At 40.5% G+C, this 21,365-nt stretch overlaps 1 protein-coding gene across 3 annotated transcripts in view; it reads right to left on the reverse strand.

Moving 5' to 3' along the window:
• Positions 1-21,365, reverse strand: part of smek1 (SMEK homolog 1, suppressor of mek1 (Dictyostelium)) — a 108,264-nt gene that overhangs the window by 54,143 nt on the left and 32,756 nt on the right. For all 3 annotated transcript variants that reach the window (XM_041214332.1, XM_041214331.1, XM_041214333.1), the window contains exons 2-3: positions 14,627-14,682; positions 5,213-5,311 (exon numbers count right to left, since the gene is read on the reverse strand). In XM_041214332.1, the coding sequence (XP_041070266.1) occupies positions 5,213-5,311; positions 14,627-14,682 (155 nt within the window). The remainder of the gene's footprint in view (positions 1-5,212; positions 5,312-14,626; positions 14,683-21,365) is intronic.

Genomic DNA, 21,365 nt, shown 5'->3' on the forward strand with positions numbered 1-21,365 from the left:
ATTTAACAACATAAATATTTTATGTCCATTCACAGAAGAATCAACTTTCAGCCAAAAATGCTTATTTTCTGCTCATAGCAGGAACAGTAAACAAATACTTGGGTAAATATGTAGCTTCTGAACCACTTCTAAGAATTCTAATTTGACCTTCAGGAGTCTATACTGTTGACAATAAGAAAATGAACAAAGTTTTGCAACAAAGAATTTAATTCTCGAAAGATCTGCTGCAATCTAAAAGCTCGTGGGGCAGATTGTTAAAAACAAGCCCCACTAACCTTCTGACCCTGGCGAGGGCCTGAAACTCTGCAGCAGTGTGACTTGGGTATTCTCAAAAAACAGCTAGTGTCCATCACATTTTCAGTCAAAATGTTGGTACTAATTGCCCAACAGCATTGTGGAGGTATCTTCGCCATAAATATTGCAGTGGTTCAAGATGACAACTCAACACCACCACCACCATTTCAGGTAAAATAGGGATGGAAATAAATGCTGGGCTTTTCAGCTCTAGCCAGTAATGCTCTTTTACAGAGAATATATTTTAAAAATGTTTTAATATATTATAGATCAACCAAGTAGATATTAATGCACATTTTGCGGCAGGGAGGATTGTAAACAATATCAAAGGATTATTGGGACCGTATGTCTTAATAAAAATTACATACATTTAGCTATGTCAAAGTTTGCAGACAACATTGAAATAGGGAACATGGTATGGTTAACCACAGAGATGATTACATTATTTTCAGAGAACACAGGAGAGATAAATCGACTGAAATTTACTGCAGAGAAATTGGAAGTGATGGTGACAAGACTTTCAAAGGAGAAGGCATGAGTACTGTTAGGAGCTAGAGATAGCTTAAGTAAGTTATATTGGTATTTGTGGGTGTTAGGAATGAGTTATACCTTTAAGTTGAAGTTTCAATTTGTATCTCTGTATTGGTGTGTTAAAAGGGGAACTTGGGTTTTAAGTTTCTATAATTTATTGATTTACTATGAGACCCAAAATACAGAAGTGATCAGTGCAGTAGAAGCCACATTCCTCTAGTCTTTGCTCCAATTTTGAGGGTTGATCTTGCCAATAGGAGACATGTTCCATGTCAGCTCAGTCTGCGTCGCAACATAACTCCAGGCTACAACACAGAATGCTAATCCTCCCACAAGGATAGCATTTCCATAATTGTCATGAAAGTCAGGACCAGTTTTGTGGTGAGTTTGTCTTGTTACAATTGGACGAATGCTCTGATCGGACAGGGAAGGCAGACTCTTGGTCAGTTTCACTTTAAAAGATGCCTGCATTTTAATGAGGTTTTACGACTCTTGAAGGGGAGTTAAAACAAACACAAGGTAGGAAGAAAAAATTCTGGGGGTCCAGAGAGCGGGACCCACAGAGATAGAGAAAAACAGAAAAGTAGCTTTAGTTCAGTTGAAACCAACAGCCAGGAGTAGTTGGACAGGAGAAGGAACTGCAGAAAGCAGGTTTCCCTTAAGAACTGGAGAAGGTTTCAGAAACCAGAGAGTGGAGAGAAACAAAAAGAGTCCCAAGAAGACTTTTAGTGAAAGGAAAAGAACAAACATCTAGAAAAGATCCTGTTAAGTGAAGTAAAGAGTGAGGAGCAGAAAGGAAGGCTTCAAGCTTAAAGGGAGAAAGCTGCAGGATGTAGACTTAAAGTAAGATAGGTTTGCGAGAAGCCAAAAGATGCAAGAAAACATCCAACGGTTGGTGGCTCCTTACTATGGGAATGTGAAGCAGTGATGTTCTGTTGGCATGGCTGAGTATCTGAGAGACAGAGTGCGTGGAAGAAAGCTTTAATGCAAGTGGCGATCCAGGGGCGAGGAACATCGGAAGCAGAGTTCGAGATCCTGGAGGTGGACCCTTGTGGAAGGCATCCGAGAGAAAGTGCCGCTTGGGAGAAGATTCCAAAGTGAGTTCTTCGATAGTGGAGATTGGAAACCCTCGCATGAAAGACAGGGTCCATTGAAACTGGTTGGCTCGTGATGTGAGAAGTGTCTGGGGGAAGTTGATGAGAGATCCATAGCATCAGTTTCAGATGACATCTGTCATTTGGCTTCAGGGTGTGGGGTGCCTGAACACAGGTAGCCTATTGGTTTACATGGACTGTGTACTTACTGTGAACATGAGAGTATAAGACAGCTTTTGTAACTTGCGTTATCCTTACGAATCTGCATATACCTGTAAAGGTATAGGTGTGGGTGATGGAATATTGTAATATAGTTCATCCTTTCTTGTTTAATAAATGTTTTATTCTTTTGTTAAACGTTCATCTGCTGACCCCTAGGATTCTATTCAGTAGCCAGTTGTCTCCACTTTTCTAAACAAAAAATAAAAGTTAGGATCTATCAAGCCGGGTTCCACCCTAGGATCTGGCTTGTCCAGCAGTACCAGCTGGAATCATAACAGTACATAAATCTTTAAAAGTGATAAACCTGTTAAAGAATGAAAGAAAAATAAATCGTAAGTTTTATGAATAGGAGCATAAAGTGCAAAGAGATAATACTAAAGGAGACCAAGAATGTGAGGTTTTAATTATCAAGAAGCTGCACAGAAGGTTAAGGTGGGGTCCAGTAAAGCCATTCAAAATTATGAAGGGTTTCAACAAAGTAGATACAGAAAAACTACTTACATTTGGTTGGTAACTAGGGAGCTTAAACTTCAGATCACCAATAAATAAAGGAAGAACTTGGGAGCTTCAATCTCCATTCCTGAGCTACTGACTCCCCTCCCTAGCAAGAGTCACGATTAAGCTGTGGGTCATTTTGGTATCACATTTAACCCAAAAATGTGCTCCAGGCTCATTCACACAATCACTAAGACCATCCATTTCCACCTTTGCAACATGGCATGACTTCATTTGTCTCAGCTCGTCTGCTGCTGAAACTTTCATTTGTATCTTCGTTAGCTCAATTTGGCTATTGCAATGCACTCCTCACTGGTCTCCCACATTCTACCCTCTGTAAACTTGAGGTCATCCAAAACTCTTCTGCCTATGTTCTAATATATGTCCCATCACTCCTGTTCTTGCTGACCTACATTAGCTCTGGTCAAGCAACATCTTGATTTTAAATTTTCATCCCTGTTTTCAAATCCTCCATGGTCTCACCCCCTCCTATCTCTGTATTCTCCTCCAGCCCTTTTGAGATATTTGCGCTCTCTAATTCTGACCTCTTAAACATCCCTGATTTTAATCGCTTCACCATTGTTGGCCATGCCCGCAGATACCTAGGCCCCAAGCTCTGGAATACCCTCTCTACACCTCTCTGCCTCTATACTTTGCCTTCCCTCTTTAAGACATTCCTAAAAACCTACCTCTTTGACAACGCTTTTAGTCACCTGACCTAATATCTCCTTATGTAGTGTCATATTTTGTTTTATAATGCTCTTGTGAAGCATCTCGAGATGTTTTATTACATTAAGGGCACTGTGTAATTATAAGTTGTTTTTGCTAAATGTAAAGGGCTGTTTGGATATGGAATGCCCTATCAGAAACAATCATGGAAGCAGAATTTATAACAGCTTTTAAAAGGGAAGGGAAATGGGCCTACCTCCTTCAGAGAGCTGCCACAGAATTTTAATTATATATTGTACAATGACACAACTTTCAAAATAAAGCTATTGATGCTTAACTCTATAGCAAAGTGTTTGATAATAAATTTCAATCTCATTTTTGGAGGGAACTCAAAAAGAAAACATATTGCAGTTTCTGTGAAAAGCTATCATATATCAAGCAGGAAGTCAGTACTAATATTGAAAACCAGATTTTTATTTTCAGCAGCAATTGACACCTGTGACCTTTAGAAATGGCACACTTAGCAGATAGTCACACAGACATCGGTCAAAAACAGGCTGCCGGAAAGAGATAGCCAGGTTACTGTAGATTAATGAACACCCACAATCACCAACTAATTATGGAGTAAATATGTGTTATTTGTGGGATAAAACTGTAGGATTTCCAAGTTTTAGAACAATATCAAAAATATATTGGGTCAAGTGATATATTTGCACCAATATGCCTAGTGATCAATGAAGAAAATAAAGCTTTATGAAGTCATGGAGAAGGTTCACTGGCATTACAGAATATCTTATGACATGTCAGTTTGGAAGTTTAAATGTCAGTTTTATTAATAAAATGCCACTATTCTGTATCAAAAGCCAAAGTACTTGCCTGTTGTATTAAAAACCACAAAGGAAGGAATGAAGCAGAAACCAAAACCTGTTAATTTGGCCCATTTTTCCTCAATCTTAGGATTTGTCAGCAGTGGCAAGACAGTATTTAATGTCAATCCTAGTTGCTGTGAGGCAATTAAGAGATACTACAAAGTGTGGGACTGGAGTAGCATGTAGACTTGACTATGTAGAGGTGGTGTGTTCCTTTCTATGAGGGGCATCACGGAAATTTTGTTTTAAATGATAATCTGATAGGCTACATAGTCATTTTCTGTTGTTATTTTACGCTTTAGCAGATATACTGAATTCAATTTCATAAATTGCAATAGTGGGATTTGAACTCTCAACCTCAAGCTACTAGTAAAGTTCCATTTCACTAAACCAACAATCCCTTTAGATTCAACCCAGAAAAACATACATTAAGAATAACCCCTCCTCGTGGGGTTTTTGTCTCCACTACTTGATTTGGAAGCCTATTCATCTTACGCGTCACTCTCTGTGGAAACCTTGACATCAATCCTAAATTTGCCTTTGACTGGTTTGAACTTGCAATTTAATCTGTAGTGATTTCCTGGGTTTATCTTTTCCATTATAACTTATACAGGTATATAAGTTATAATATAAGTATATGAGTACACCATTCAGATGCTATTACATAGCATCCTTCACACCTCGAGTCTTCCAAAACATTTTACAGTGGATTTGTAGTTAGTTACTATAGCAATATAGGGCAAGGCTGGAAAGACCAAAAATGACACCACAGCTTCATCTTACAAGTGAATGGAATTTCCATCATCTTTAATTAAATGTAGGTCTGTTCAAGTAGAGTGCAATACTTAAAAAGTACAATGCTGCTTTTTTTATTTGAAACCAGTTTCCAGAATCTTAAATGCAATACTGAGCACCTTAAGCTAAATCTGATAATAATCGATGTGCATCAAGTCAGAGTGAAATTCAGACCTAAACCTGTGAAGTGCTTTTCGAATAAAGGCCAGACTTAATGTACCATTATTGCTTTGTGATACTCACCTGGCATATCTTTTCCCATATTTCATCACAGCCTGCTTTTTCTTGAAAGCTAAGGGCCAAGTCATAGTTTTCTGCTTCTGACCACACAATCAATGTATCCTAAAAAATATCAAAAGTAGAAAATCAATAACAATATTAACACAGCAATGCCATTATGTCACTTGGCTCTCTTCACAAATACCAAAACTGACATGATATTTGTTCTATTATTCATGAGCCAAAATAACGCAATTAGGAAGAGTTAAAGGACATTGTGGACACTGCTACAAATATCAATGAAACAACAGTCTTGTAAGCAATAAAGTTGTGACAAACACCTGCAGAATACATAAGACTGTACTGTCTCTGCTTTGCTCCAAGTTAGCAGACTCAGTTAACATATCTTCCTTCAACTAGATGGTAACCTGGTCATTTTTGTGGTGCTATAAAGTTAGTCAATTTTTCTAACCCTTTCCCAAAATCTTCTGCCCAAAAGAGGGTGATTCTTAGGGCACTGATCAACATGCGCCAGCAGCTCTCTGGAAACATATTATTCATCTGGCTGCTCATCATGTGTAAGGCTTGACAAGGTTTTCAACTGTGGAAGGCAGATAAAATAAAACTCATCATGTCCACATTGTACTTTGCTGCACTGGCCACTATCAAGAGTATGAACACTGGCTGACAAATTAGTGGCTTCCTCAGTTGTTTTAAGTTTTCTTTTCTTCACTCTTTACCTACCCCCACCTCAAAATTGCCTTTTTAAAAAAGCACATACATCAAAACTTTGATACTGTCTTCTCAGCCATTAACTATCCACCTAGACTCCCAAGCATTAGGATAGTTGAGTATCAAGTGTAGTCTTAAACAAATTCCTGCTTATCTAATTAGAGTCCATAAACAAGTCAAGTGTGAAATTCTGACGAACAGTCATCAACCTGAAATGATAACTCTGCCTTTTTCTCTCCACAGAAGCTGCCAGGCCTGCAGAGTATTTCCAGTGTTTTCTGTTTTTATTTAAGTGCGACAATTGCTTGCTTATGCATCGGCTTGTTTAATGGAATATATACGAATAATGCAAAGAGATTGCTAAACCATTAGTAAAGCCTGAAGGAATTAAATTTTATGTTTCATTATTTTCCACACTGAGCTAAATAAGACATCTCATGAATTCAACTAACTACAAGGAAATTCTTCCTGCAAGTAATGAAGGATTAAAAAGGAATAACTTCCAATGGATAATCTGAATAATCCAGTGGATTATTCCAAATAAATAGCCAGTGGATAATTTGGCAGGAAGAACAGAAAAGCAGTATACTGCTTAAATGGAGAGATTGCAGAACTCAGTGGTGCAGAGGGATCTGGGTGTCCTGGTACATGAATCACAAAAACTTAGTATGCAGGCACAGCAAGTGATTAGGAAGACAAATGGAATATTGGTGTTTATTGCAAGGGGAATGGAATATAATGGAAAGTTTTACTGTAGATGTTGGTGAGATCACATCTAGAGTACTGTGTACAGTTTTGATCTCCTTATTTGAAAAAGGATATAATTACGTTGGAAGCAGTTCAGAAAAGGTTCAGTCAACTCATTCCTGGGATGAAGGGCTTATCTTATGAAGAAAGGTTGAACAGGTTGGGCTTATACCCACTGGAGTTTAGAAGAATGAGAGGTGATCTTATTGGAACAGATAAGATCCTGAGGGGACTTTATAGGGTGGATACCAGGAGGATGTTTCCTATTGCGGGATGGACTTGAACTAGGGGACACCATTTAAAAATAAGAGGTCTCCGTTTTAAGACGGACGCGAGGAGAACTTTTTTCTCTCAGAGGGTCGGTAAGTCTGTGGAATTTTCTTCTCTAGAAAACAGTGGAGGCTGGGTTATTGTATTTATTCAAGGCTGAGTTAGATAGATTTTTGATAAGACAATGGAGTCAGGGTTATGGGGCAGATAGGAAAGTGGACTGAAGACCAAATCCGATCAACCATGATCTTGTTGAATGGCAGAGCAAGAATGAAGAGCAGAATGGACTACTCTTGCTCCTACGTAAAAAGCGTTATTTTGCCAGGCAATTGTTTTTTTAATCTAACTGAACAACTGGGACACAGCACAAATATACTTATATGATTTCTACATTGTGTGTGCACATTATAATTTTTTTACATTAGAAACAGGATAACATTTTTATAATGATAAAAAAATTGTGGAATTATTGTTTTTGTTCTGCAATGATTCATTTTGTTGCCTAATTCTCCCATGTATTCTTCATTCTTTTTTAAAAAAGAAACAAGAAAAGGTAAGTCAAAGGACTTGTGCCAACACTAGTGATATATACTATGTAGTTTGATGTGAATTCAAACAAAAGTAGGTGAAAGGAATACAGGGGAGTCACCTGCACACCAGGCTAGCAGCAGTAAATGATTCTCAAGACAATCTTGTATCATAGCCAAGAGCCTTGGCAAAACATCTTGGATTTCCATTCATTTTCTGTGCATTCCTTTTAACTTACTCTTACTACTCTTTTTTGATTTGATGTTTTTCCTAGCCCATTCTACTGTATTCCTCCTTATTCACTACCTATTCACCACCTATTCTTCCCAATATATTTGACAGAGTCCATTAAAACCAAACTTATTAACTACCTGGGTAATATTTTCTGGCACAAATATAAAATATGGATGCATTTTCCTCAGTTTTCTGCTTTGGTTAACTAAACACGTATAAAAGCAGTGTACATCACTTCATGGCATTTAAGAAATCACAATCAAGTCTTTCTGGGAAAGTACTAATATATTAACGTGGAAAAAATCACACCAGTGCAAAAATTGCAGGCCATGAATGTTATTTGTGGCAAAGGTACACATTTAAAATACAATACACAATAAACTATAACTTTTCTGACAGCTGAATAGAACTGGTGCTGCCTTTTGCACCAAGTTAAAAAATATAACTAATAACTTGCACATTAAACTGTAAGTGTGCTGGGAAGTTAGTATTAACAAATCATTTCTCTATTAAACTGTTTAGTTTCCCACGATGAATTTAATATGTCTGTCTACTGTAAATTTAAATAATTCCACACAGGTGAGCAATTATTTGTCAGATGGATCTGAAGTTAACACTATGCAGTGCACCATAGTAAAATGCTTAGTACAACAGAGGCCAGAATTGCAGACGCAATAATGTACGCTTGTTATCAAAGATGGAATGTGTAATTTGCTCTGTGTAATGGAGATAGCAATCTGACCAAAATTGTTTCCCCCTAGCCACTAGCAGTTTAAAAATATATCAATACAGCTGTGCACTCACTCTCAAAGTGCATTGCTGTATCCATAGCAACTCCCTCATTATGACCACCCTCTAAGCATTCTGAAGCAGAGAAAAAATGTGCTGGTGCTAACACAGCTGATTAACAAGAATTCAAAACCAGCATCTAAATTAAAATCAAACCTTGGAACGAAGATCTCGTACCAAAAATCTGGCATCACAACAATCAGTAATCAAGTGAACTGACTAAAAGCATTTCATATTCTTTGGTGGTGATGTGGGGTGGGGATAAATGTAGGAAAGTAAATGTAAACAAAGCTGCATTCATTCCATTGCCTGAGCTGCCATGGGAAGGTGTTTCAATAGAAAATGTTTCACAACTGAGTGAGTTGCTAGGATACTTCAATGAACATTGAGAATCAAATGTAGCATATAGTATGGGAGCGGTTTTCTTGCCTGAAAGACTTTAGTATACCAGCTGGACTTCAACAATAAAGCAACAACATTCATTTTTCTGCACCCCAGCCCCGCCCCACTCTTGCCATGGTAGGATTTGAACTATATCCTTTGGGTTTCTAGTTCAGCACCATAAATACTATATTACAGTACCAATTTAAATATCATATACAAAGATAAATTATGAACAACATATTTAATTAATGACATCAACTAACCATGAGTTAATTGGTCTCCATTCAAACATATCTTTAAATGCAGGCTCTACATCCAACATTGACTAATCTTGACTGCGGTGAGTAAAAATTAAAAGTAATGCCCGTAATTAAAAGTTAGGATGGAACTTCTATGATGATGTCAGAATGGTTGAATGGTCAGGAATCTCCAACCTCAGTTCCTAGGCCCATTCCTTTCTACAGGGTAGAGGGGCGCACAAGAGCCATGTTTTTCCATCCAAAGACTTGCAATCAGTGAATTTGAGGTCAACAGCAATTTACATTTATACAGTGCCTTTAAGGCAGTAAAATGTCCTAAGGCATGCATTAACAGGCAAAATGTGACATCAAGCCTCAGAGAGCTTTTAAGGCTTGTGACCAATGGCTTGGTCAAATTGGTAGGTTTTATGAAACGACTTGAAGGAGGAGAGGCCGAGAGGTTTAAGAACAGAAGAATCAGGATGAGTAAACCAGACTGGTCCTCAAGCCTGCTCCCATAATCAATATTTCATCTCATTTCTATATTTTTCAGTTCTGATGAAGAGTCATACGGACTCAAAACGTCAACTGTATCCCTCTCTGCAGATGCTGTCAGACCTGCTGAGTTTTTCCAGGTATTTTTGTTTTTGTTCATCAATAAGATCATGGTTGATCTTTGACATCAATTCCACTTTCCCACCTGATCACCAAAAATCTATCTCAGAATATACTCAAAGATGCCACAACACTCGAGAGTAAAGATGCACAAACCTCCAATGAAGAAATCCCTCTTGTCAGTCTTAAGTGATCTATCCCTTAAAATGTTCTCTAGGTCTAGATTCTCCAGCTGGGGGCAACAGCCTGTCAGCATTTACTCTGTAAAGCTCCCTCTGTATCTTATAATGAGATCACCTCTCATTCTTCTAAATCAAAATGAGTATCAACACAATTTACTCAACCTCTCATCACAGAACAACCTTCTCATCATTGGAACAATCCAATAACCCTTCGAGCTGCACTGTCTCCAATTCAAGTATATCCTTTTTTAGATAAGGAGATCACAACTGTGCACAGGACTCCAGATGTGGGGCGGGATTTTCTGAGCCCGCTGCTGATGGGCGCGATAGGTGGCGTGCACGGAAAATATGGCGGGACCTAGTTCACGACGGCATGAAGGCAGGTCGCAATCTTCCGCTCAGCCCATCAATGGGCGGGCGGTGTTTCCCATCATCCGTCGGCAGGGAGCTAATCGTAGGACATTAGCATTTAATTAAAAGGCCATTCCACCAGGCTTTTGGAACCCCACCACGTCACCCGCCCGCTTCGGTGGGAAAGCACGCTGATGTGTCTCACAACAGACCATAGGCAACCTGCACTTGGCAGCCTTCACTTTGGAGGAACTGAGGTGAGTGAACAGCAGTGTTCTCTACGGCTTGCCTGTTATTTACAGGCCTCAGGGGCGGGAGGGGTACTTATGCCTAGCCCCACAGGCAACTGCTGAGGGCTGGGGGTGTCCAGGGGCAAGTGCTGGCCAGCCTCAGGGGCAACTGTGGTGGGGGGGATATCAAGTGCTGCCCTGGTGCTGCATCCTATGCACAGGTTGGGGGGGGTTGCAGGATAAGCGAGAGAAGTGGCCACACATCAGGAACACCAGTATAACCTGACCATGCCTCCACAACTAAGACAGGTTAGGCACAACTACAGTGATACGATTGGAGTCAGGCTCCGAGCCTGCCCGCTCATGCATGCAATGTGGAGGCATCAAAGGGCCACCAAGTGCTCCATACTTTACTGTTGCCCCTCCCCACGACACAGACTTCAAGTCTGCCACCACCTTATTGGACTTTGGAGCAGTTGGACTGCACACGTTGTACAATCTCCTTGCCAATGCTGGCCATGTAGCAGTCCCTGCTGGAGGCACTCACAGCCCCTTGCAATCTCAGCATCCTGGTTGGGGCCAGTGTCCCCCATGTCACAGGTTGACAGGGCAGCCATGCTGTGCACTCATCTCTGGCCATCTGAGGGGTGACCAGCACCCTCCAGGAAGCATCAAGGGGGCGGTCTCACAGAGCCAGGAAAGGTGTTAAGTTCAGCCATGATAACCATGTCTCTCTCTCTTTCATGATGCAGGAGGACCACATCAGGATCATGGATCCTGGTGACCTCGCTGTATGCCTGATGGCCTACAGAGGCCATAGAAGATGGAGGACAGCACGACTGAGGCCACGCAAAGGCAGGAGCAGCAACCTCATGAAGGAGGGGCTCCTACACATGCTGCCCAGGAGCAACAGCGAAGAGTGGCTGGTCGGCGCCTAGCGCCCCCTGCCATTCCTGCAGATGACTGAGAACCAGTGTCGCCAACAACTGTGCACATCTAGGGACCTGGTGGCTCACATCTGCCACTTACTGCAAGACTTGATAACAAGGGGACATGGAGGGCATCCACTGCCAGTGGCTGTGAAAGTGACGGCGGCGCTCAATTTCTTATGCCAGTGGCTCCTTTCAGGGAGCCACAGATGACCTCTGTGCGATTTCACAATCCACCATTCAAATGCATCCATGAGGTCACGGAGGCCATCTTCTCCATGGCACATAACTTTGTGCATTTCGCCCGATCTAGGATGCAAGGGCCATTCGATTTGCCTTTATCTCGGGATTCCCACAGGTGCAGGGTGCAATTGGCCGCACCCATGTGGCGTTCAGGTCTCCATCACTGCACTCAAGGGACTTCATCAACCACTCACTGAACGAGCAGCTGGTACGTGGCCAGCAGAAACACAACCTGCAGATATGCACACGGTTTCTAGGGAGTGTCCACGACGCCTACATCCTGAGTCGCTCGCAGATCCCTGTAGTCTTCCAGGGTCCACAGAGGATGCAGGTTTGGCTCCTTGGGGACAAGGGCTACATGCGTAGTCCGTGGCTGATGACACCCATACGGCTGCCTCCAGCTGCAGCAGAGCAATGCTATAATGAGGCTCATGTAGTAACTCGCAACTTGGTGAAGCAGACCATCCGGATGCAGGTGATGAGGTTCCAGTGCATGGATCAGCCTGGTGGAGCCCTGCAATACAGCGCGCAGAAAGTATCACACTTCATCGTCACCTGCTGCGCCCTTTATGACCTGGCACTGCAACGGGGTGAGGAGCTGGCTGAGGAGAAGCTGCATGTCTCCTCCGATGAGGAGGGCACTGATGGGAATGAAGACTAAGGGGTCCTCAGTGGTGACGATGATGGGGATGAGGCTCTCACACAGGCTAGATGAGGCAGGCACGCTCGGGAGGCCCTCACAGCTGCCAGATTTGTGGAAGATGACGACGACATGCAGCGAGGGGTCCACGAAGATCATCACATTGCAGTTGTGAACTTTTGACTCCAGTCTGGCTTATCACGTCGCCAATGCCCTCTGTGAGAATGCTCCTGTCATGGAGATGCAGTGAAAGCCCTAATAGTTGTTCGATCACAGGAGGATGATGACAACGTGTAGTGAGGACACTTCATAGATCATCACATAGCTTCTGAGAACGTCTGACTCCTGTCTGGCCAAGTGCAGCTTGCTTGCGCTCATGATCAGGGCCATCTCAGGGACGCAGCCATGAAACTTTAGATGCATCTGATACTGTGTCCACCTTCAGCACCTCAGGAGCTGGTGCACAGCGATGGGGGCCAGTGCCACCTTAAAAGGTGGTAAGAGCACCACTGTCCAGCACTGCCAAGGTGCAGGCATCAGTAATGTTTCCAGGAAGTGTGAAGCTAGACCGTCACTGTGGTCTGAAGGTCGCACAGAGCACAGGGAAGAGACCCTGGAATAAGACACCTCCCTTTTATCTTGTGCAGGAAGGTTTCACATCTGAGTGACAAAAACACTGCTCATCAGAACAAGGAGCCATAGGCAGTGAAACATCCTTGAGAGTTTACTGACCACCACCCTGCTAGTGTTGACCTCAGTGCGTTGCAATGCCGGCACTATCTCTTCAGTCTGAAGACGGACGGACTCCTCCATTATGCCCTGCAATCTGAGGAATGCAGCGGACATACCTTCCTGTTGTTCCCTAGCTTGTCTTTGCAGCTCCAGCAACTGTGACATGACTGAGTCCAGAGGCTTGTCATCTGACTCAGACTCAGCAAAGTTCGGGCCTCGAAAACTCCATTTTACCCGCTCGGTACCGCACTTAGTGCAATTCTGGGAAAATTCAGCCCATGGTCTCTGTTGAGCTGTAGCAAAGATTTAATTACTCTTGTACTCTAGCCCTTGCAATAAAGGCCAAACATATAATTTGCTTTTCTGATTGCTTGCTGTACCTGCATGACAGCTTTGTTTTTTTCCTGTATGAGAGCACTCAAATCTCACTAAACATCAACATTCAAAAGTTCTTCAATATTAAAAAAAAATTCTGTTCATTTATTCTTCCTACCAAAGTGCATAACCTCATATTTCCCACACTATACTCGATCTGCCACCTTATTGTCCATTCACTTAACCGTCTATTTCTTAATGCAGCCTCTTTCTTGTCATTGCTGTCCATCTAGCTTGTATCACCAATAAACTTGGGATAAATAATATTTTGTCTAAATCGTTAATATAGACTGCAACTAGCTAAGGCCCTAGAGCTGATCCTTGCGGCAGCCTACTAGTTACAACTTGCCAACTTGAAAATGCCCCATTTATCCCTTACTCTATTTTCTGTTGGTTAACCAATCCCCCATCCACGCTAATATGACTCCAACTCCATGAGCACCTACATTGTTTAATAACCTTTTACGTAACATCATGTCAAAAGCCTTTTCAAAATCTAGATATGCTACATTCACTGGTTCCCCTTTATCTAACCCTGTTAATTACAACCTCAAAACTTTCCAATAAACTTGTCAGATATAATATGCCTTTCATAAAACAAGTATTTAAGCTGTCAAATCCCATTATGACTTTTGAGGTACCCTGTTAAGATATCGTTCGGAAGAGATTGCAGCATTCTCCGTGTGGTATTTGCTAACAATCCATTGGGGCCATTCTAGAACCTAGAGAATCTTGAAGTATCACAGCAAATACATCCACTATTTCCGCAGCAACCTTTTTAAAATCCTAGGATGTAATCCATCAGGACAGGGGAATCTCATTATTTCTCTAGTACTTCTTCTCTACTGATATTAATTATCTAAACATCCACATTCTCATTGGTTCTTTATTATTTTTGGTATGCTTTTTGTAGCATCTACTTTAGGGAAGGAATTCCAAAGTATTCCTATGAGTAGTATTTTTAGTAATTAATTAGGCAGCTGAAAGGATGGTTGCCAAAAGTGGAACAAAGGAAATTATGGACGCACAAGGAGGAGTGCAGATATCTTGTAGGGCTGGTGGAGATTATAGAGAGAGAAAGAGACAAGGCCATGGAGGAATTTAAACATAAGGATAAGAAATTTTAAAACTGAGATATCAGATCGGGCGCTAACGTAGGTCAGCTTGCAACACTGTTTCAATTCCAAACTACAATATACACTTATCTACTGTCCTTACCTGCTGTTTTTGATACGCTGTATTAGGATTTATTTTAGATTCAAGAAGAAGAGAACCTAAAAAAAAAGAAAAGAAAAGCATTAGATGGCAAATAGGTATATCATACATGTCTTTTACTATTTGAACAAAAAGGATCGTTTAAAACTGCCTTCTTCAGCCACAAAAATTTTTTCCTAAAGGCATCTACTTACTCTGGTAAATATTCCTTAGCCACTCCCTAGCTCCATAACTTCACCTATGGCCTATGCAATGAATACTGGAAGCTATGGGGTAGCATTGTTAATAAGGGACGGGATCAGTACATTAAATGAGAGAGGGTCTTAGATCGAAGGATCAAGATGTAGAATCAGTTTGGGTGGAGCTAAGAAACAGCAAGGGGCAGCAAACATTGGTGGGAGTTGTTCACAGGCCACCAAACTGCAGTGGTAATGTTCGGCATAGTATAAATCAGGAAATTAGAGCTGCACGGAACATGCTAATAGAGTAATAATGGGTGACTTCAATTTACATAAAGGCTGTGTAAACCCAATTAGCACTTAATGTGGAGGATGAATTCCTGGAGTGTGTACCAGTTGAGTTTCTGGAGCAGTACATTGAGGAACTAACTAGAGATTGGGCTCTCTTAGATTTAGAGTTACCTAATAAGAAAGGGCTAATTAATAACCTTGCTGTAAAGGAGCCATTAGGAAATAGTGACCATAATATAGAGTTTTACATTAAGTTCATTCTGAAGCTAGGGTCCCAAATCTGAACAAAGGAAGTTATGAAGATATGAGGGGAAAGTTGGCAATGGTGAATTAGGAAAATACATTAAAAGATTTGATGGTGGACAGGCAATGACTAGTATTAAAGAAGGTTTACAACAAATATATATTCCTCTAAGACACAAAAACCCATCAGGAAAGGTGAATCTGCCATGGCTAACAAAATAAGTTAAAGATTGCATTAGATGAAAGGAAGTGGCTTATATGGCTGCTAAAAAAGTGGTAAGCCCAAGGACTGGGAGCTATTTAGAATCCTGTAAAGATGACCAAGAAACTGATAAAGGGAAAAGAGAATATAAAAGCAAGCTAGCGAGTAACGTAAAGGCGGGTTGTAAAAGTTTCTTTAGGTATGTGAAAAGGAAAAGATTAGCATGGACAAATGTGGGCCCATTACAAGTGGAGACAGGAGAACTTATAACGGAGAATAGGGAAATAAAGGAGAAACTAAATTACTGTGCGTCTGCCTTCATGGAGGAAAGATACAGAAAATCTCCTAGAAACACTAGGGAATTAAGGGATTTGTGAAAAATGAAGAACTGAAAGAAATTAGTATTATTAAAGAGGTAGTACTTGAAAAATCAATTGGATTGAATATTGATCAACCCCCTGGACCAGATGAGCTACATCCCAGAGTGTTGAAGGTGATGGCTATAGAGATGGTGGGTGCATTGGCGATTATCTTTCAAAATTCTACCGATCCTGGAAAGGTTCCTGCAAACTGGAAAACAGCAAATATAACTCCACTATGTAAGGGAGAGAGAGAGAAAGAAAACAGAAAACTACAGACCTGTTAGTCTGATGTCAGTAGTAGGCAAAATGTTAGAATCTATTATAAAGATTGTGATAACTGGACATTTAGAAAATAGTATGATTCAGCAGAATTAACACGGATTTATGAAAGACAAATCATGTTTGACAAACCTGTTGGTGATTTTTGAAGATGTTACTTGTTGCATAGATAAAAGGAGAACCAGTGGATGTGGTGTATTTGGATTTTCAGAGGGCTTTCAATAAGGTCCTACACAGGAGGTTTGTAAACAAAAATTAGAGTACTTGAGATTGGGGGTAATACACTGCTATGGACTGAGAATTGTTTCACAAACAGAAAACAGGGAGTAGGAATAAATGGGTCATTCTCAGGAAGGCAGGCTGTTACTAGTGGACTACTGCAAGAATCAGTGCTTGGGCCACAGCCGTTCACAATCTCTAGAAATGATTTGAATGTGGGGACCAATTGTAATATTTCCAAATTTGCTTATGACAAAAAACTAGGTGGGAATGGGAGTTGTGAGAAGGATGCAAGAAGACAGGCTAGGTGAATAGGCAAGGACATGACAGATGGAATATAATGTGAATAAGTGTGAAGTTATCCATTTTAGTAGAAAAAACAGAAAGGCAGAAAAATGGTGAGAGATTGGGAAGCACTGATGTCCAAAGGGACCTGGGTGTCCTTATTCATGAGTCACTAAAAGCTAGCGTGCAGGTGCAGCAAGCAATTAAGAAGGCAAATGGTATGTTGGTCTTCATCACAATGGGATTTGAGTACAGGAGTAAAGATGTCTTGCTGCAATTGTACAGTCTTGGTGAGACTGCACCTGGAGTATTATGTCCAGTTTTTGTCTCCTTACCCAAGGAAGGGTGTACTTGGCAAAGAGGGAGTGCAATGGAGGTTCACCAGATTAATCCCTAGGATGGCGGGGTTGTTTTATGAGAAGTGATTGAGGAACCTGGGCCTGTATTCTCTACAGTTTTGAAGAATGAGGGGTAATCTCATTGAAACTTATAAAATTCTTACAGGGCATGACAGGGTGGATGTGGATGTTTCCCCTGGCTAGTGAGTCTAGAACCAGGGGACACAGTCTCAGAATAAGGGGCAGGCCATTTAATACTGAGTTGAGGAGAAATTTCTTCACTCAGGAGGTTGATGAATCTTTGGAATTCTCTAAACCAGAGAGCTAAGGAATGTGTTCAGGACAGAAATTGATAGATTTCTGGATGCTAATAACTTCAAGGAATATGGGGATTGTGGAGAAAAAATGGCACAGAGGTAGATGATCAGCCATGATCTGTTTGAATGAAAGGACAGCCTCGATGGGCCAAATGGCCTACTCTTGATCCAATTTCCATGTTCCTATATTTAACTGTGTAGTCTATTCCTGTCCTTCCTGATATCCATATTTGCACTTTCCAGTAGGAGATGCTGTAAAGTGAAAATGATTGGGAACCTTAACTGTTTTGTTCCTCCCTAGCCCATAGCACTGATACCATCTGCAGTTTTCCAACTGCTGCTTTGAGGGCTTAGTTAGAGAACAGTTGAACCTAGAGGCTTCTGGTCTGTATGCTCCAGTACCACCCAAAGCATTAGGTTCCAAAGTTGAGCCTGAAGAAAAGAAGTAATGTTGGGAAGAAACACTCCTGAGCAATTTTTTCCACTGGGTTACTGGTAATGAATATTGGTGAGTCATAGAACATAAATTTGGAAAATTCTAAGTCTCACATATACCTTACAGTTATGACAAAGATGTGATAGAACATGATAAATTACAACTCTTTGATCCTTTTCTTCTTCAAAAATGTTTGTGGCTCTCTCATCCTTTTAAAAGGAACAGTCCAGTCTATAGCATCTTCTCTCCACTGAAGGGACAGAGTTGCACAACAAGAGTTGCAATGAAATAAAAACCGAAAATGCTGGAAAAACTCAGCAGGTCTGGAAGCATCCGTGGAGAGAGAAACAGAGTTAACGTTTTGAGTCCGTATGACACTTCTTCAGAGTTGTGAAGGAGTTTTGCTTAGCCACTTCCCCTCCCCCCAGTGTAACCAGTCTGGTTTCAACATAAATTGATGAGGATCAGCTCTGATGACATAATGCATTTTCTGTTCCCTCGACAGTAAACAGAAGCCAGGAAAGCAAAGTCCACTAGTCACAGGATAAAGGGCTACTCTTCATTTACAGTACAAAATCCAGGGAATTCAAAAAGAATAAAACATTACATTTCAACAATAATAATGCCAAAAACACGAATACCTCCTTTAATGAACTGTCTAATTGGATTTGACAGCTTTGGGCAGTTCTGCACCTCACACTTGCAGAGGATTAAATATTCTTTTTTCTGATCTTGTAGCTATTTGTAACCATTGCAACTATTCTTCTGTCAATTTTGTTTTCTTCTATCAACTTTTGCTGGAACACAGTTCCAATCCTCCAACACCTCACCCAAAAGACATTCCTCATAATTAAAGAGCACTTCAAGAAATAATGGTAAAGGAGAAGGTAGCAGTCTTGAAACAGATTTGCACTGGACAACAGTAGAGGATAAAGGACATGATGGAAAGTTCTAAATGGTTAAGCATATTGCAAAAATATGGTAGATAGCATTTACCAGATTATACTAGAGTGCGAGTTGTTCAAATCTCAGAGGGAAACTTGAGACAACTGCTACAACTATTTTTGCAATTTGTATGTTTTTGAGCTGTGGACTTTGAATTCAGTAGTGATAAGACCACTAAGCCTTATAGGTTTTTTACAAAACTAGATTAAACATTTATTAATAAGAGAAATGATTATAAGCACGTACATAGGTCTACAAATTACTACTATAATAACTTCTAAATCCCCTAATTAATCTGACTCCCAGTTGCACCTCCGTTAAGGCATGCATTTTAAAAGACCCAGGCAAAGAAACATGATACCCTGAACAATCCAATTCAAAATGAGGTTTCTTAACTTCAGTTCGTTGTAGACAGCAGCTTGAGGCTTAGATGTTGAAGGCTTTTCACATCTGCCAGGTGTTAAAATGCCTGCCATTACACACAGCCTTCTCTCCTTTATACATATTTTCCCCTTTGAATGCAAATTCCCATTGTTTCACTATGTCTTTGGACTTTACCTCCCTGATCATAAAAACCTCTCATAGTACTAATTTTACCAGTAATCTTTGGGAAAAATAAATACAGTTTTTGAACTTCACCTGGTTAGGTGACACATTTCACCCCTTCTTTGAAAACAATCTAGTCTGGTTTATTTAAAAATGCAAATATTCTTTTATATCTTACATTCTAAACTTCCCTCATGTCTACCTACTTAACATTTCAAACCCACCTTATCTTCTAACACATCAAAGCCTTCAAACCAGCTGTTTTTAATCTAATTAAGTCACACACACACATTGACACAGATACCACTATTTTACAATAAATTCCAATAACATTATTTTATCTTCCTAACACTGTTGCAAGAACTGCAGATGGGAGTATAATCTAAATGATAGGAAAAAATAAAGTGATTTAAGAGGTCCAAATCATTAGAAGTAACTTACAAGTACAAAAAGTAATCAAGAAGGTTAATAGACGTTTGGCTTCATCACAAGCAGTTTAGAATAGAAAAGCAAGGGAGTGCTACTACAATTATCCAGAGTGAGACAACATTTGGGATACTGCGTTGTTAGGATACCTCAACTGAGACAGGATATACTGGTCTTGGGAAAGACTAGCAGTGATTCACCAAGATAAAGCCTGGAATGAAGAAACTGGAACTATGGTGAAAGCTGTGAGTTATATTCCCTGGAAGTGACTAGGTCAAGGATATGGATATGATTGCAATGTTTAAAATAATAAAAGGAAATTGACATGATTACAAAAGGAACTATTTCTGGAAGGGAAATCCAGAACATGGGAACATAATCTTTGACTGCTTAAGTTGAATCCAGAAAGAACGTCTCAAAAAGGATTGAAAGTATTCTATGTGCAACATACTTATCACAGAGGGACATAATTTTATTTAAAAAGAGAGCCAGAATTATATAGGTTGTTCAGCAAAGCAGATATTTACTTAGGAAATAACCAATGTGGAATAGAGGAAGGATTGCCGCAACCAAAAAAAAAAATGGCACTGCAGGCTCGATGAGGCAAATAAACAATTCCTTTAAGCCTAGACCAAGTGGCAGCAAGTTAACACACAAGGAATAGCAGCTAAATCCAATCTGGTTTCTGCCTGAATGCCAAACAAATACCCAATCAAAAAAGAAAATCTCCATGTTTAGTCATTTTATTGCAAGTTATTTTGAGAAAGAAGATTAACACTGTCCACTGAGGAACAAAGCCAAAAGCAAAATACTGCAGATGCTGGAAATCTGAATAAATCAGAAAATGCTGGAAAAACTCAGCAGGTCTGGCAGCAACTATGGAGAGAGAAACAGAGTTAACGTTCCAAGTCCGTACTACTCTTCTTCAGAGCTAAAGAGCAGTAGAAATGTGATGGATTTTATACTGTTTAAGAGGGGGTGGAGCACGTGGAGCAAAACAGAAGGTCAGGGATAGGTGGAAGTTAAGGTGGAGAAACTTAAAGGTGTCATGGACACAGGACAAAGGGAGTGTTAATGACTAAAGAAGGTGCTGATGGTGGCATAAAGGTAAGATAGCAGAATGTGTTACTAGCAGAACAAGAGCTAACGCTCGGTGAAAGCAAAACATAAGAACAAGTAACATATGGCTCTGTAGGTGGCAGGGGGGAGGGGCTGGGTTTGGGGGAAGAAGAATTTAAAAATGAAAAAAGAATTGGATTTTTTTTAAAAAGGTTAAAGATGGAGGAGAGAGTTCATGGTCAGAAGTTAAGTCCAGAAGGCTGTAAAAGCGCCTAATCGGAAGATGAGGTGCTGTTCCTCCAGTTTGAGTTGGGCTTCACTGGAACATTGCAGTAGGCCAAGGACAGACATGTAGGAGCTAAGCTATACAGACTAAAGTGGTCCCAATCTGCTTCTGGTCAGTGATGGGTTTGTGCCCTCCACAACTAAAATGGACTTGATGTCCTCTGTACTGTAAGACAGAACAAAAATAAAGACCAGACTCCCAGCTCCTTTTTGTGAATGTCAACGAAGATAGCATTAATCAAGTTTGACTGTTATGCATCCAGACGATCCAACAGCCCAACAGCCCTGATAAGATCATGCCTTGGCAGCTACATATAAAGTTTAAATTGG

Source organism: Carcharodon carcharias, chromosome 20 (assembly GCF_017639515.1).
Source record: "Carcharodon carcharias isolate sCarCar2 chromosome 20, sCarCar2.pri, whole genome shotgun sequence".
In the NCBI taxonomy this organism is placed as follows: Eukaryota; Metazoa; Chordata; class Chondrichthyes; order Lamniformes; family Lamnidae; genus Carcharodon; species Carcharodon carcharias.